Source organism: Lachnellula hyalina (assembly GCF_007821495.1).
Source record: "Lachnellula hyalina strain CBS 185.66 chromosome Unknown contig00035, whole genome shotgun sequence".
Lineage (NCBI taxonomy): Eukaryota > Fungi > Ascomycota > Leotiomycetes > Helotiales > Lachnaceae > Lachnellula > Lachnellula hyalina.
The window spans coordinates 140,353-155,528 of record NW_022157149.1 but is presented as its reverse complement, the minus strand read 5'-3'; the positions used below and the strand labels follow the sequence as shown (position 1 = coordinate 155,528).

Below are 15,176 nucleotides of genomic sequence, written 5' to 3'. Positions count from 1 at the left end.
TACTCCATATCCAGTGGTATAGCGAGACTCTCCTTTTTAAACATTGAGGTAAAGGTATCCTTGGTGTTGCCTTTTTCAAGCTACATAGCAGCGTTAATGGATTCTTTATAGTGAGCACAATGAAAAAGGAGGGCTCGGAGGGGTCGGGTCGTGTCGTGGTTGTTGCAGACTCGCGTAAATGTGGGGTGGGGTGGGGTGCGCAGTGCAGTGCATCTCGGGACTTGCCTGCATGAGCCTCGGCCACCCCGGCAATGAAGTGAAGCTATACCTACTGCATATAACTTTCACATATTTCCTGCAATCCCCATCCTACACATCTAATCTCTACATCATTCTGCTAGAAAAACAAACTATACACCAAAATGCCAGATCCAGCCCCTTCAAGCGCAACCTCGGGCTTTTTCCAGCCCAAACCCCAAGTCATATCCCAGGCCGAAGAGGACGAGATCTTCCAACGTGCCATATCCTTCTTCCTGCCTCTAGATATCCAACAACAAACTCGCTCTGAATTCTCGGACTGGAGCCAGCGCGTGATATCGCCAGAAGTCCTCAATTGGATCGTAAACGCCGAGGAGAATCCCCCGTCTCTACGCCACCAGGATACCTTTGGCCGATCTCAGGCAAAATTGATCACGAGCGAAGGATGGCGCAATCTTCAAGCCTTGGGGTTAAAGCAAGGGACCGTTGCAACGGGATATGAAGGTAGATTTGGGATTTACGATAGGGTGTTGCAATTTTTGAGGATCATTCTGTGGAGTCCCAGTTCGGGGCTGGTTACCTGTCCGAGTGCTATGCAAGATGGTGCTGCAGCACTACTGAAAAAGCATATACAGGAGGGAAAAGATCTGGATACAGAGGAACAGGCGCTGTATCAAGGCGTTCTTCATAAGCTGACAAGTCGAGATCCGGCCGTTGCGTGGACAAGTGGTCAGTGGATGACTGAGCGAGCGGGTGGTTCTGATGTGCGCGGCACGGAGACAAGAGCAAGACCTTTGACGGAAACCGAGTCATCAGAGCAACAAAATCTCAAGTCGGTGGATGGAGGTAGTTTAGGTAATTGGTGGGTCGACGGGTACAAGTGGTTCTCCTCAGCTACAGATGCGGACATGACGATTTTGCTGGCAAAAACACCTAATTCTGATAACCTCAGCGTCTTTTATGCTCCGATCAAGAGGCAGAGACTCATCAATGGGCATCTAGTCGCTGAGTTCAACGGCATCAATCCTCAACGACTCAAAAACAAACTTGGAACGAAAGCTCTGCCGACGGCGGAATTAGAGCTCAAAGGCATGCGAGCTCACCAGCTTGGGAAGAAAGACGTTGGAGTGAAACAGATTAGCACGGTCTTGACGCTGACAAGATTACACACTGCCATTGGATCAATCGGATATCTAGGTCGTGGATTGGCTATCTCTCGAGCTTTCGCTCGCGTCCGAAGAGTCGGGGGCGGGAGATTGCTTCTGGATGTCCCCGTACACGTCAAAAGTATGGCAAAGGAGCATGTTGAGTATAAAGCCCATACCATGCTAGCACTCTTCGCCGTCTCCATGCTTGGCATCAGCGAACATGCTGCGTCAGTCCAACAGTCCTCCCTCGTATCATCCGTGGAACAAGCCAGACTTTTTCTACGACTATTGACGCCGATAGCCAAGGCACTTGTATCATTAGCCGCGGTAAATGGCTTGAGGGCATCCATGGAGAGCTTAGGAGGAGTCGGATATCTCGAAAACAACGACGATCCGGAACTAAATATCGCCAGGATATTTCGAGATGCGAACGTGATGACTATTTGGGAAGGCACATCAAACATCATGGCCGACGACACTATCCGCGTCCTCACCGGTCGCGAGGGGCAGAAAGTATTAGATACACTCGAAAACTGGTGCAGGGACTTTGCAGCCAAGGCTGGATCCTTCGACTACCAGTACCGAATACTGCTGACCGAGCTGCGGCGAATCAAAGAGCAAGTCGCGACAATGGACCGGTCTGAGCTACAATTTCACAGTCCAGAGATTATGGAAAGTCTGGGATGGTTCGTTGCTGGGACATTGCTTGTTCAAGATGCGCTGAGAGACGGGAATCCGATCGCCAACGAAATCGCTCTAAGATGGTTGGCTAAAAAGGATGCTCGACAGCAGCAAAAGCTTTCTGATAGGCCGTGGCAAGAGACTGCTATGCTTGATAAAAGCATTGTATTTGGGAATGACACTCCAAGCGTATCTAAATTGTAGACAATATAAAGTGGGGAGATTAAAGAAAGAGAAGTAAATGATAAGACACACGAGGAAGGAGTTGTTGAAAACCCATCCAGATTAGTACTGTTACCCTTACCATTACAATCCACGCCTAGAAGAGAACAAGTCGCAACCTCCCTCCTAATGCATAATATTCATTCATTCATTAGCCGAACCAGAAAGTGAAAACCTTGGCGGAAACAAACCTTTCCAGGTGCGGGTGCATAGGACATGCATGCAACGAGCTGCTTTGCGCTGGGATTTTATCGGCGATATGCAGAATGTGCTTCCACGTCTTTACGTTGTGGTACACTGTCTGTTGGGGAAGGGAAGGGGTAGGTGGTAGGTGTAGAAAGGGGCTCGCTTCGCTTAATTCCTCAGCACGCTTAAGGGGGTTTTCAGTGAACGACACTTAACGCTGATGATTTATTTGCAACCTGAAACAGGTGGATTCCTCTCGTCTTCTGTTTTGGGATTGACTTGTGAACATTTACCTCGTTGCCTACATTACCACTCAAGCTGAGAATGTTTTATGATTGATTTTTTTCTTATTATTATTTTTTTCAGGCGAGAAAAACCCAAGCCAAGATACCAAGGCATTTCACTATAGGTAATATATCACAGACACATCCCATCCATAGCTAGCCCCCCTTTCAAAATTAAACTATCAAACTCCGCCTAAACGCCCATTCACCCTCCTCCCACTATCATAATCATAATCATCAAACTCCATCTTCCTCGACAAATACCCAAGACCCCTCTCCCCAGCTTCAAACCTCTTTTCAAAATGCCCCAGCCGCTTCCCCGCCGCCAGCTCATTATCATCCAACGGGATCCACTCCGCCGTGCTCGAGGCCCTTGGACTGGAAAGCGGTAACTGGCCACCACGCGCATGTGCAGCGGAGTTAGAAAACCTTTTCGAGTTGTGCGTGCGAGTGGATGAGCGTGGGGGGGTTTCTGCTTCTGCTTTGCTTAGTCTGCAGGAGCGTTCGCGGAGGCTGGAGCGGAAGGATGAGAAGAGTTCGCTGCCGAGGAGCTTGGAGCGCGCGATGAAGGGGGGGAGTGTGCTCGTGCAGGCGCAGATGATTGCGAGGTTGACTTCTACAACTCTGTTGGGCATAGAGTTAGGAGATATATAGTAGTATAGATGGGGATGTAGAACTAACGATAAATCAGATGTCTCAGCCATATTCCACTAGATCACGGGGAAGTTAGCTATTTCTTCTTCAAGAGTGTTTTAAGAGCAGAAGAAGAGCAAGTTCCCTTTCTAGGAAATATGTAAGGAGTAGTTGGAGTACATGAGACGAAACATGATAGAAGGGGGTAGGGCAAAATCAAAGAGCCAGTTATCCTTACGGTAAAGTCATCCAGGTTTAGGGTTTTGATGATGACAATGAGACGTGCGATGGAGATGAGGCACGCGAGTAGACCGGCTAGGAATATGCAGCACAACCCGACCTTCCTTCGAAACTCGATTTCCAGTGTTAGGAGACATGGAAGAGGCAGTAAGAGGATGTAGAAATCAGTAATGACATTGACTATAGCACCACCGATGTTAGGCCACTGTGCTTTACTGCAGAAGCTTTGGTGCAAGACGTAAGCTTCAGAGGTGCATTTGTAGTTGATGTAGATCTGTGTTCCTAGATAAGGGCCATAGCACGTCCCCAAAATGACAAAACCCACGATCACTCCGCGGCGTTGAAAGTCATTTGACCAGAACAGGCGACGGTACAGGAGTAAGATTGACAGTTTGACGAAGATGCAGACGAGCGGGTAGGCGATGATGTTTGCGGTTAACTGGCGCACATGATTCACATCTACCACGAGGGTTGCGTGGACATCCCAGATGTGTCTGCCGAAGCCGAAACGAAAACTGTTGAAGATACACACTGAGTAGGAGACTGAAGCCAAGGCTGCAACGCAACAAGTGTCTATGAGTTTGGATTAGCGAATAGACGTCTGTTTGGGGTGGAGGAAAACCGACAATCATCCCATCCAAGCTGGCCCACTATTCGAAACCTTACAATCATACGAATTATGATGGCCATTAACATCAATGGCAGGAATGTCGCATGAAGTATAATAAGTACACCTCCCCTCCATGGTGGATCGATGAAATTGGACTCGGTTCCCTCTGGTGGGACTCCCGCAGGTATAGTTGCCAAGAAAGCAAGGAGCTCTGGCGACAACTTAGACATAGTGTCCAAGCGACGATGAGGAATTGGACGACCCAAGTGCTAGCACAAAGCTTCTTATAATAGAGATATCGATAACAAGAGGCAAGGAAGATTCAACTTCCATTTGTGGACGTACGCGGAGAGCAACTAACTCGTGGGGGACCACACGCCCACATATTTGAACTCTATACTCTAAAGCCATCTAGGCTTCATGTAAATTAATGTACATATTCAAGCAGAATCGCAGTCAATATAATCAGCCCTGTAAGAAAGGACGCGTGGTGGAAGGTATCGAGTATCGAACAATGCGAACCTTCTCTTGCAGGTTGCACAGCTAAGCCGATTGGTAGAGAGGCGAGCGAACCTGTGAGTAGTTACCATTAAGTTTGAGGGTGTGGAGCGATATAGTCCATCTCCGTGCGGTGTCACATTGGCTGCTGCAAGCCCTTGCATCAACGTGCCTCCGCTCCCGCAGCACCTTCCAGAATAGTTAGGAATTATAGCTTAAGAAAGATAAACGTGCATGCTCTTCCCAGAATTGTTGAGCGCAACAGTTCTTACTCTATTTGAATCAGCAATTATGCCTAGGAAAACTTTCTACACCCAAAGAAGTCTGGTGGCTGGCTGTAGGGGGAATAGATAGACTGATCTCCGACTGGGGAAAAGCGAGCGCGGGGACAAGCGAATCCAGAAATCGCGGAGTGGCGTGCAGTATATGCGCATATAGACACGTAAGATAGTTGAAACTTCGAATTATTAGATATCTTGACAGAGGTGGTGTGCTAAACACGGCGGTCAAGTATTTCGTATAGGGGGCCAGGCATATACTAGAACAGAACTCGCAGTTATCTAGATACTCGAAAGCGAAATAACCTCGGAATGGAATGAAGGTGTGCAACTTTTCAAGAATTGTTTCCGTATTGTGAATAATTACAATACTCATAAAAGATATTTACTGCTTGTTGCAACGTATTCGTACTGTAGAATAATAATTGATAGGCGGGGAGAGTGGAGAAATAGAGTGTGCAAGGGTGCGTCTTGGCCCTGCATGACATCTACTCGGTGGAATATGTTGCAATGCCATAAAGACAACTTCGGGGCATCTACAGTACTGTATTGTGTTATCATGATCATCAATCTGACAGCTGCTCTAGGAATCCAACGGCCGATGCAGTATTGTACTTCTAGAAGCTTGTATGTTCGGTTACACGGTGGAAGAATAGCCCTGCTGTACGTAGGTAGGTAGGCCGCTATCGATGATGAAGCAACATATAGATGGGCGAGAGCGGGACGGTGCTCTCTTGTAGTATCATGTAAGTTGACAATCAGACACCAAATGCAAGAGACCTCTTCCTTACACATAGTCACAGTAATATTGAAATCGATCGATAATACTCCAAAATCAAGTGGAAAAGCAGAGAAAGAAAGCGATGCACCTTAAACCAGGTCTTCATGTTATCTTAAACCGAGATCAAATAGTCTCTTACCAGCCACTATCTCCTTTCCCTCTCCACGCAGCAACAAGACAATTTGTCATGGACCCAGGGTGTTTTGTTGATTTTGGACCTCACGCTTACATATGAGCTTTGATTGTCTTTCGATTTGCCTGCATCTGAATGGGACTGCAGGGAGCGGCAGATTTCAGATTCCGACTTTTCGAGCGAGGGACAAGAGGTAGGAATGCCATAGCTCTGTCTCCGCTGACGAACAATGAACTTTGTATACAATTCTGCTTCTGGTCTGGGACTGCACTTGGCTTAAGGAAACAGACTTTGGTTCGGAGTAAAGAGACAAGAACAAGCATTACGACGAAGAGACAACAGTCATGACATGCCATAATTCGATCGGAATGCTCCGACGCGTGGTTGATACAGTATATACTGTACGGCAATGTTACAAAGAAAGCTCTAGTGATTACAAATGTGAGCAACGTCAATTTCCCCGTCGAGACTTCCCTTCCCTTTCCCTTCAAAAAGAACACAGGTGGTATCCGCATTAAAAGCCGTTTTATTGTACTGAGCAAGTTCTCAAGACAAACGTAACTACATCAAAACAAAGAAAAGCAAAGCAGAGCAGGGTAAAAGGAGGGCAAGTCAACAAGGCACATGACTACGAAGACCGATTATAAACAAAACACGAGAAAACGCGTCTCGGCAGATACGAGTACTCGTACTCGTACACCCCAGCCCCACTTTACCATCCCACTCCACTTGCCACTCCAGCTCCCGCATCGATTGCATCATCAGCCTCAGATAAACCCAACAACACACCTCTGCAGGGAGAAAGACTTCAAAACACACAGCCTCAAAGCTGACCAATCCTACATCCAGATAGCATCTTCCCTTCCTTTTTGAAAGCACGAGTAATTGAAATAAAGGGAGATTACAAATACACTCCGCGGCCGACTCTTCTCACAGTGAAGTGAGGCCGGCAATGCAAACAATGTAGCTTCAACGGTGATAAACACTTAACACCGCATTTTCCCGCTGGTTATACAGTAGCGTGGTAGTAGCAAGGAAGATGCAACGGGTAGCTGTATTCCGCGGTCCCACCTGATTCGATTCTTGCCCCTCAACTAGAACTCTAAACCCTCCGACCTCATAAAAAGCTCAATTCCGTCTACTTCTATCACCAAGTATCTTACCAAAAAGAAAGGCAGAATCAGCAAATATGGCAGGAGAAATCGCCGAATCCCTCAAGCTGTCCGTCGAGAATAGCAAGGCCGAGTATGTACGATTGGGAAACTCGGGGCTCAGTGTCTCGGTTCCCATTTTCGGGGCTATGAGCATTGGGCATCCGGATTGGGCACCTTGGGTTTTGGATGAGGAGAAGGTATTTCATTTCAATACCCACCCATCTCCTGCTATCAAATCTTACTCGCAGTGCTGATGTGGAGTGAGATATAGTCACTTCCTCTACTCAAAGCTGCGTACGATAGGGGTCTCAATACGTGGGACACTGCCAATGTGTATAGTAATGGGGCTTCGGAGGAGATCATTGGGAAGGCGTTGAAGAAATACGAGATTCCGAGGCACAAGGTCATTATTTTGACAAAGTGCTTTGCTGCAGTTGGGGAAGATCCTAGTGTAAGGTTCGTTGTATTCTGCCTCCCCTCTTGAGCAATGAAGAGCTCGACTTTTCAGATCTGAAAACTCTCCAAAGACCCCGTCTAACATACCGATAGGTCCTTCTTCTTTCCAAAAGAGGTCGGAGCCTCCAAGGATTATGTCAATCAACGTGGTATGTTTCCTCCTATTCTGATTGATGGTACGTACTAATGACATGAAACAGGACTCTCCCGCGGGGCTATCTTCAACCAAGTCAACGGTTCTCTCAAGCGTCTCGATACCGACTACATTGACCTCCTTCAAATTCATCGCTTTGATCCTGCTACACCCATCGAGGAAACGATGGAGGCTCTGCACGATCTAGTTAAGAGTGGAAAGGTCAGATACATCGGTGCTTCGAGTATGTGGGCAACGCAGTTCGCACAGATGCAATTCGTTGCAGAGAAACGGGGCTGGACGAAGTTTGTCAGTATGCAGAATCAGTACAGCCTGCTGTATCGGGAGGAAGAGAGGGAGATGAATAGATTCTGTAAAGACACGGGCGTTGGCTTGATCCCGGTAAGCAATTCCCCACTCCCTGAAGAAACGACTTGCTAAACAACAGCAGTGGGCACCTCTCTGTCGCGGTCACCTCGCTCGTCCCGCCGAAGCACTTGGGACCACGGTCCGCAGCAAGCCCGAAGCAGACAAGGGATTGACTGAAGTCGATTACAAGACCATTGCTCGCGTTCAAGAACTAGCCGAGAAGAAGGGCTGGAAGATGAGCCAGGTTTCGTTGGCGTGGATCAATAAGAGGATCAGCAGTCCGATTATTGGGTTCAGTAGTATTGAGAGGATTGATGAGGCGATTGATGTTAGGGGAAAGACGTTGACGGATGAAGAACAGAAGTATTTGGAGGAATTGTATGAGCCGAAGGCTATTTCGGGACATCAGTAATTGACGAGAGAAGTCCGACCATGTTGCCTTGGATAGCATATTTACTATAAGGAGATTTCTTACGACGAAAGTTGTCTGAGAGACACCAGTCGAGACTCGAAAGTTAACAATACCACTATCAGAAGCATAAATCGACCCATAAGTGAGCTGATTGGCTAGCGTGACATTCCCCCGAACTGAGCCGAAATCAGGATACTTTTCGACCCGTCAACTTGCCGTATTACGGTTCCCGCGAATGCCTCTCAATTGAAAACCACCATGCGAATGCGCCCAAATTGATTCTTCAAGTTGATAGTTTCTAAGTCTATAATTAATATATCTCGGACAATACCCTCCAACCCCCTGAACAGTTACCCTTGAACGTTTAGCGTACGGTACCCCAGGAAATACGGAGGAAGACCCACTTGAAGACGACATTTTGCGGGGAAACGGATAATGTTGTAGCGCTAAGGCCGGGGCTCGTGCTCGTATGGGTTGACTGTGACGACGAGGTGAACAAGAACAAACGAGGTGAGGAAAGGAGAAAAAAGGGAAGAACAAACAGAGTCGTAAATACTGCTTGGGTCTATATCGATGACTTAGGTTTGATTATGCCTGAAAGAAAGAAATAAACAAAGAAATAAAGAAAGATTTTGAGTTTATCCCTTGGAGATCGATGGCTGGGCTGGTAGGGAGTACGGTAATCGCTACACCCCTCCACGTGGACTCTTGGTTGCGTGACTCTCGTGAGCTCCTACCCCGCCCTTAATGAACTCATTCCCTTCCTTTGCATCGTACCTGATTCACAGACAACATACAAATACAATCAATCATCCATCCATCCATCCCAACTTCATCAAGCCTCTACAAACAAGCCCAATATCATCTTCCATCTTACGATTCTACTCGTGAGATACTATTGACCTTTACTTCCAATCTATCAGATTTCAAAGTAAAGCAACCCCCAAGTCCATCACCATGTCCGCCGACGTACCTACACCTCTCTCCAAGGTCGACTCTGCCGTTCAAGGTCTCTCGTCAAGCCCACCCAAGGAGAAGCGGAGAGCAAGCTCGAGTGTTCCTGGTGTGTTCAACATCAACGACTTAGGTATGTCACTCCACTTCCATCGTCGACTCCCATCCGCTCTCGGAGTAGGGTTCAAATCCATCAAGATTGAGACTGATATTCATCGTGATTTAGAAAAGGAGGGAACTGAGCTGCTGATTGCAAAGGAGACCCAGAAGCTGAACTGGTATGTTTTGACCTATAATCCTAATTCCCTCAGCTTACCCCGCACCACCTTTGAGAGCGTTCATCATGTGAATGCCGAACTTGAATATCAGCTGAACAGTGTCTACCTAGGCGTATCAACAAGTCCCCAGCACTCCTGGAGGAGCCGGAGAAGAGTGCATTGAAGAAGATGCTTACCACACCACCTGTCAAGAAGATTGACCTACACTTCCCTCTCGGCCTGGAGGTCTCTGCGCGGAACTTGAGGGGTGTTACCATCAAGGATGCATTAGATGCAATCTACAAGCAATACCGAAAGAAGGTATGCCAATCATCTCACTTCCACACCTAACCCACAGTCTCGTCATCATAACAAATACTTCCATCCATCGTATTCAATGCTGACATCTTTTGTGAAACAGGCGGATGACGAGCTTGAGAACCCAGTCCTAGCAGGCTTCGAATGGGACAAAGAGGAATCGTGGACCCGACTCATCGTTCACTGCAAGAAGGAAGGTGCCCCACAACCCAAGAAGAAGGGAAAGAAAGCTGGTCAAGAAGGCGACGAACTCTAAGTTCTTCCTTCGAAGACAAAGATGCTCCATAATGTCTCACTCAACTATCTTTGACAAGACTAGAGCAAATACGGATCTCTGCAGGCTCGGATATCGGTGGCACGTAACGCAACGTAACTTCATTTCCGCACAATTCGCAAATCGGCAGGCTTGCTGATGGATTTTATGATAATGGATAAGGTATTCTGGTATGGTTTGCTGTCTTTGGCTGGCGTATTTTCGACTGGCGCAGATAGGTAGCTTTCTTCCGGAATTGACACTTCTCCTCTCGCATGTGCTTCTGCGTCTGCGTTTGTGACTGCCGCTTGGGGGGTTGGTTGCTGTGATGGGCATTTGGCATCGTAATACTGGGCATATCGTAGTGCTGGTCTTTCATCACTTTACTGAAGAATCAACCGATTGTAAAAGAGGTTGCAAGACAAGTAAAACCGTAACATCCCTCCGTACCAGTTTGAAAAGCTACTAGGTACTACTTTATCTGACCCACTTCCCCCGGATCTCACGAACCCAATGCAGCAAGTCGATCCGAAGCCACCTCTCCTATCCACTCTTGATCTACCGCACTTCAACGCGTTCTACAACAAATCATGATTATGAAATAACAGATAGGCAAGTATGTATACAGTAAGTCTTGAAATCTCCCTCTATCTCTCCATCTTCATATCCATCTCTTCCCCTCCCCTCTTTCCTTCTCACCATACCTAACAAAAACAATCCCACCTACTTAAGCTTCCCGACAGCGACAGCGACAGCAATAAAATGGAAGCCCGCGCCTCCATCCCCGTCTCCCTCCCCGTCCCAAATCCCACAACAAGCTACTGGCAAGATCCACCCAGCGCCATTGCCTCGCACCAGAGCAGCGAGCTGCTGCCGGTAGATGCTGATGTTGTGATTATTGGGAGTGGGATTACGGGCGCGGCTGTGGCTTGGGGTTTGTTGCTGGAGCGAGAGCTGGGGAATGGGGATGGGGGTGGGAAGGGGGGTGGGAAGATCGTTATGCTGGAGGCGCGTGGGGCTTGTTCGGGGGCTACGGGGAGAAATGGTATGGTATTTTTATCTCCTTCCTTTCATTTTTGATTCTGTTGTGTTTTTATGTGGGGGGGGGGGGCTGGAAGGAGGTGTTTATGCTGATCAGGAGCGATTCTGATGTATGATTAGGAGGCCATACGAAAGCAGCCAGCTACAGGAGTTTTCCATCCAACGTCCAGACGATGGGGCTCGCGGAGGCGAGTAAGATAGCGCGGATGGAGCTGGCGAACATACGTGCCACGCATGCGTTTGCTAAGAGGCATGGGATAGAATGCGAGGCGAGGAGCTGCGATACGGTGGATGTTATATACGATGAGGCGGAGTGGAAGCGGTGCGTCGAGGCTGTGACGCTGATGAGGGAGGTGTTCACGCAGCCTGGTGATAGCGAGGGCGTGGCGCGGTATCAGCTGTGGAGTGCCGCCGAGGTGCGCGAGAAGTTTCTGGTGCAAGGCGAGGGCATGAGGGGCGAGGAGGTGAGGGGGGCTGTTAGTTATGAGGCGGGAAGTATATCGGCGTATGCATTTGTGACTGGTGTGCTTGAACTCTGTCTCGAACGAGGATTGCAACTCTATACCTACACGCCCGCTCTCGCTCTTACCAAAGCAGAAAGGGGGCAGGGGCAGGGGCAGGGGCAGGATGGAAGTGGACATGGGAATTTGGAAATAAAGACCGCGAAAGGGGTCCTGAGAGCGAGAAGGGTCGTGCTAGCGACGAACGGCTATACAGCGCATCTCCTGCCCGCCTTCCAGGGCAAAATCGTCCCGCTCAGAGGCCAGGTTACGGCGCATCGACCCGGTTCCGGCTTGCCGGTTGCTGGGCTTGACACGACGTACTCGTTTATCTACGAGCACGGGTTCGAATACATGGTTCCTCGGCCTGCCGATTCGCCTTTTCCCGGCGATATTGTGATTGGGGGTGGGCTGGCGCGCGCTGTGGATGGTGGTTTGGGTGAGTTTGGGGAGACTGATGATGGGGGGTTGAATGGGGAGATTAGTGCATATTTGGAGGAGACGACGAGGCGGTATTTTGGGGGAGAGGTTTGGGGGGTCGATGGGGAGGAGGGGAGGGTTCGCAGGGAGTGGACGGGCGTTATGGGGTATACCGCTGATGGGTGCCCGTTTGTGGGCGGGGTGCCGGGGATGGATGGCGTGTGGATTGCGGCTGCTTTTCAGGGGCATGGGATGGTGTTTTGTTGGGAGAGCGCGAGGGCGTTGGTGGGGATTATGAGGGGGGGCGAGGAAGAAGTGGAGGTGGGGGAATGGTTTCCGGGGGGTTTTGGGGTGACGGGGGAGAGGTTGGCGAAGGTGTTTGAGGGGAGGTTGTTCTAGGTAGGTTGCTGATCGTGAGGGGTTGAGTAGAGTTTTTATATTAACTTAGGTCCTTTATCCAGCAATCCATATTCCATTTTCATTTTGGATTAGTCTTGAGTACCACTCGGTTTTCGTTACGAGTTGCGAGTCGTAGTTCAGCTCTCTCTTTCATAAGTTGACTATGCTCTTGGACTATAGTTGCAAATCAAAGCTTCTCCAGTCGTTCATCTCAGATTCACAGTCCAATTGGAATGTACCTAGGGAGCTTTCAAGACCGAACTTCTTGCGATTTACAATTATTTCTTCAAGCTACTGATACATAGTCTTGATCCACGAGGAACAAACGTGTTTAGCTCTTTGCGTGATCTAAAAGTCTTGGGTATCTTAGTAACAGTTGGTAAACCTAAAGCTCCGCCTTGCAGCCTTAAAACAATCACAAATTCACATCAGGAAAGGTGCTGCCTTATCACGTGGTAGCGCGATTCACTCTTAGCAAGCTCGGACAAGCTAGCCTGAATCTGCTGCACGGACCCAGACCCCTGCCTGGCCGACCTGCATAAAATATTTCGACGCGACCCAAAAACAAATCCATCGACATCGACAAAAGCAAGAGACCATTCTACAATCAACAACCACAATCGATCTTGAACAACACACAAAATGCCTCCAAAGAAAGCATCCACTGCAGCTGCTACGCGCAAACCCTCCTCGGCCATCGAGAAGAGCATAAAGGTATTTCCGCGTCACACCACCAACTTGCCAAACCTTTATTTATAAGCATCCTAGGACTCGAAGCCTGCCGCAAAGCAGCGAGGACGCCCCTCCAAAGCAACTACAGCAAAGGTATGTCACTTTGTATTCCTTACTGACCGCGACACATTTACTGACTGTCCAAGGACACGAAGGATCCAAAGCCCGCTGCGAAGAACCGCGGACGACCCCCCGTAAAGGTATGATTTTTCACGTTTTCTCGCCACGTGTGAATGTGAGAAATCTTGCTGACATTCACCAGACCACAAAGAAAGCTGCCCCAAAATCGGCCGCTAAGTCTTCCAACAAGCGCAAGGCATCAGATGATGTTGATGGTTCCCCTGCCCCGAAGAAGGCAAAGAAAGAGCCCGCGGTATCAAGAAAGATAGCGCCGGTGAAGAAGGCTGCCGCCCCAAAGAGGGAGGTTGTCCCAAAGCCACCAAAGGCGCTGCCTCACATCAACGACGCTCCTACGCAGGTTCTCGATGTTTACGTATTCGGCGAGAATTCTGCCGGTGAGCTTGGTATCGGTACTGGTACTGAACAGGAAGTCTCAAATGTCAAACGTCCACGTCTTAACCGCAGACTTGCCGCAAGCGAGGTCGGTGTGGTTCAGATCGCGGCTGGCGGGATGCACTGTGTTGCCCTTACACGTGACAACAAGATCTTGACTTGGGGAGTGAACGATCAAGGAGCTCTCGGGCGCGAGACTGAGAAGCCCAATGCCAATGCGGATGATTCTGATGATGAAGACTTGGTCCTGAATGCAAGCGAAGCAGAGCCGCGTGAGGTGGACCTCAGTCACTTTCCAGAAGGCACCAAATTCTCACATGTAGTTGCTGCTGACAGCACAAGCTTTGTCGTCACTACTACCGGCTTGGTCTATGGATGGGGTACATTCAGGGTATGTATTCTTCTCTTGATAAACGCTCATCTACTAAATTTCACAGGGTAATGATGGCATTTTGGGTTTCCGCCCCCACGGCCCAAAGACTCAGTCGACTCCGGTCCTCATCCCAGAGCTCAAGAACATCACCACTCTTTCTGCCGGCACCAACCACATCTTGGCCCTCAACACCAAGGGCAAGGTATTTGCATGGGGTGCAGGAGAACAGAACCAACTTGGTCGCAAGATCATCTCTCGCAACGTCGCTCAGTCCCTCGTACCAAGTGAATTTGGACTGTCGCGGAAGAAGATTATGACTATCGGCTGTGGTGATTATCATTGCTTCGCGGCTGATGATAAAGGCAACGTCTTCGCCTGGGGTCTCAATGGTTTCGCTCAGTGCGGCACAGAATCAGATCAAGATGACGCATCACCTACTATCTCACAGCCGACCATCATCGAGGGTCTTGAAGGAATGGCGATCAAGCAGATCATGGGAGGTGCGCAGCATTCCATCGCCGTCACAACGGATGGGAAAGTTTTGGTGTGGGGTAGCTGCCAGAACAACCAATCTGGTGTTGATCTGTCAACTCTCCCAGCCAACGCTATTTACAGGGAATCCAATGGCCGGGCCCGATACATCTCGAAGCCAAGCATCATTCCGGGTGTAGATGGTGTCGCTGTTGCTGCTGGTCCCGATGCCGGTGCTGCTATCACGAGTGATGGCAAGGTGTATACTTGGGGCTTCAATGCCAATTACCAGACGGGTCAGGGTCCAGTACCCGATATTCCGGTTGCAACGTTGGTGGATAATACCGCTGTCAGGGGAAAGAAGCTCGTGTTTGCTGGTCTTGGTGGTCAATTTGGTGTTTTAGGTGGTATCCCAGCCGAGGCTGAGGAATAGGTGGGTGTGGTACTAGGGACGGGATCTGAGGGAGGAGCTTTGGAGTTGTATTAACTGGTGAGTTCCCCGCAGGAGATGAGACTAGCAGGGTGCGGC

The 15,176-nt window shown here is 49.0% G+C and overlaps 5 protein-coding genes across 5 annotated transcripts; all 5 read left to right on the top strand.

The window, feature by feature from the left end:
• Nucleotides 1-362: 362 nt before the first annotated feature.
• Nucleotides 363-2,231, top strand: acdh-11 (Acyl-CoA dehydrogenase family member 11; the record flags this gene model as incomplete). Its single annotated transcript, XM_031148319.1, has 1 exon — nucleotides 363-2,231. One exon carries the CDS (start codon nucleotides 363-365, stop codon nucleotides 2,229-2,231), a length of 1,869 nt encoding a protein of 622 aa, XP_031006979.1.
• A 4,835-nt stretch (nucleotides 2,232-7,066) lies between these two features.
• On the top strand, nucleotides 7,067-8,416 carry dtxS3_1 (Aldo-keto reductase; the record flags this gene model as incomplete). Its single annotated transcript, XM_031148318.1, has 5 exons — nucleotides 7,067-7,243; nucleotides 7,318-7,502; nucleotides 7,596-7,651; nucleotides 7,703-8,037; nucleotides 8,087-8,416. Coding segments are annotated over 5 exons (1,083 nt in total), but the record flags the coding sequence as incomplete, so codon positions are not given.
• Nucleotides 8,417-9,373: 957 nt separating this feature from the next.
• Nucleotides 9,374-10,201, top strand: LHYA1_G003345 (uncharacterized protein; the record flags this gene model as incomplete). The annotated part of the gene is made up of 4 exons (XM_031148317.1): nucleotides 9,374-9,503; nucleotides 9,597-9,648; nucleotides 9,759-9,948; nucleotides 10,049-10,201. 4 exons carry the CDS (start codon nucleotides 9,374-9,376, stop codon nucleotides 10,199-10,201), a joined length of 525 nt encoding a protein of 174 aa, XP_031006960.1.
• A 615-nt stretch (nucleotides 10,202-10,816) lies between these two features.
• On the top strand, nucleotides 10,817-12,558 carry ordL_1 (putative oxidoreductase; the record flags this gene model as incomplete). The annotated part of the gene is made up of 3 exons (XM_031148316.1): nucleotides 10,817-10,825; nucleotides 10,931-11,243; nucleotides 11,360-12,558. 3 exons carry the CDS (start codon nucleotides 10,817-10,819, stop codon nucleotides 12,556-12,558), a joined length of 1,521 nt encoding a protein of 506 aa, XP_031006959.1.
• Nucleotides 12,559-13,200: 642 nt separating this feature from the next.
• Nucleotides 13,201-15,080, top strand: pim1_3 (Protein pim1; the record flags this gene model as incomplete). Its single annotated transcript, XM_031148315.1, has 5 exons — nucleotides 13,201-13,272; nucleotides 13,327-13,383; nucleotides 13,437-13,490; nucleotides 13,553-14,194; nucleotides 14,241-15,080. The coding sequence occupies 5 exons, from the start codon at nucleotides 13,201-13,203 to the stop codon at nucleotides 15,078-15,080; spliced, it is 1,665 nt and encodes a 554-aa protein (XP_031006980.1).
• Nucleotides 15,081-15,176: the final 96 nt, after the last annotated feature.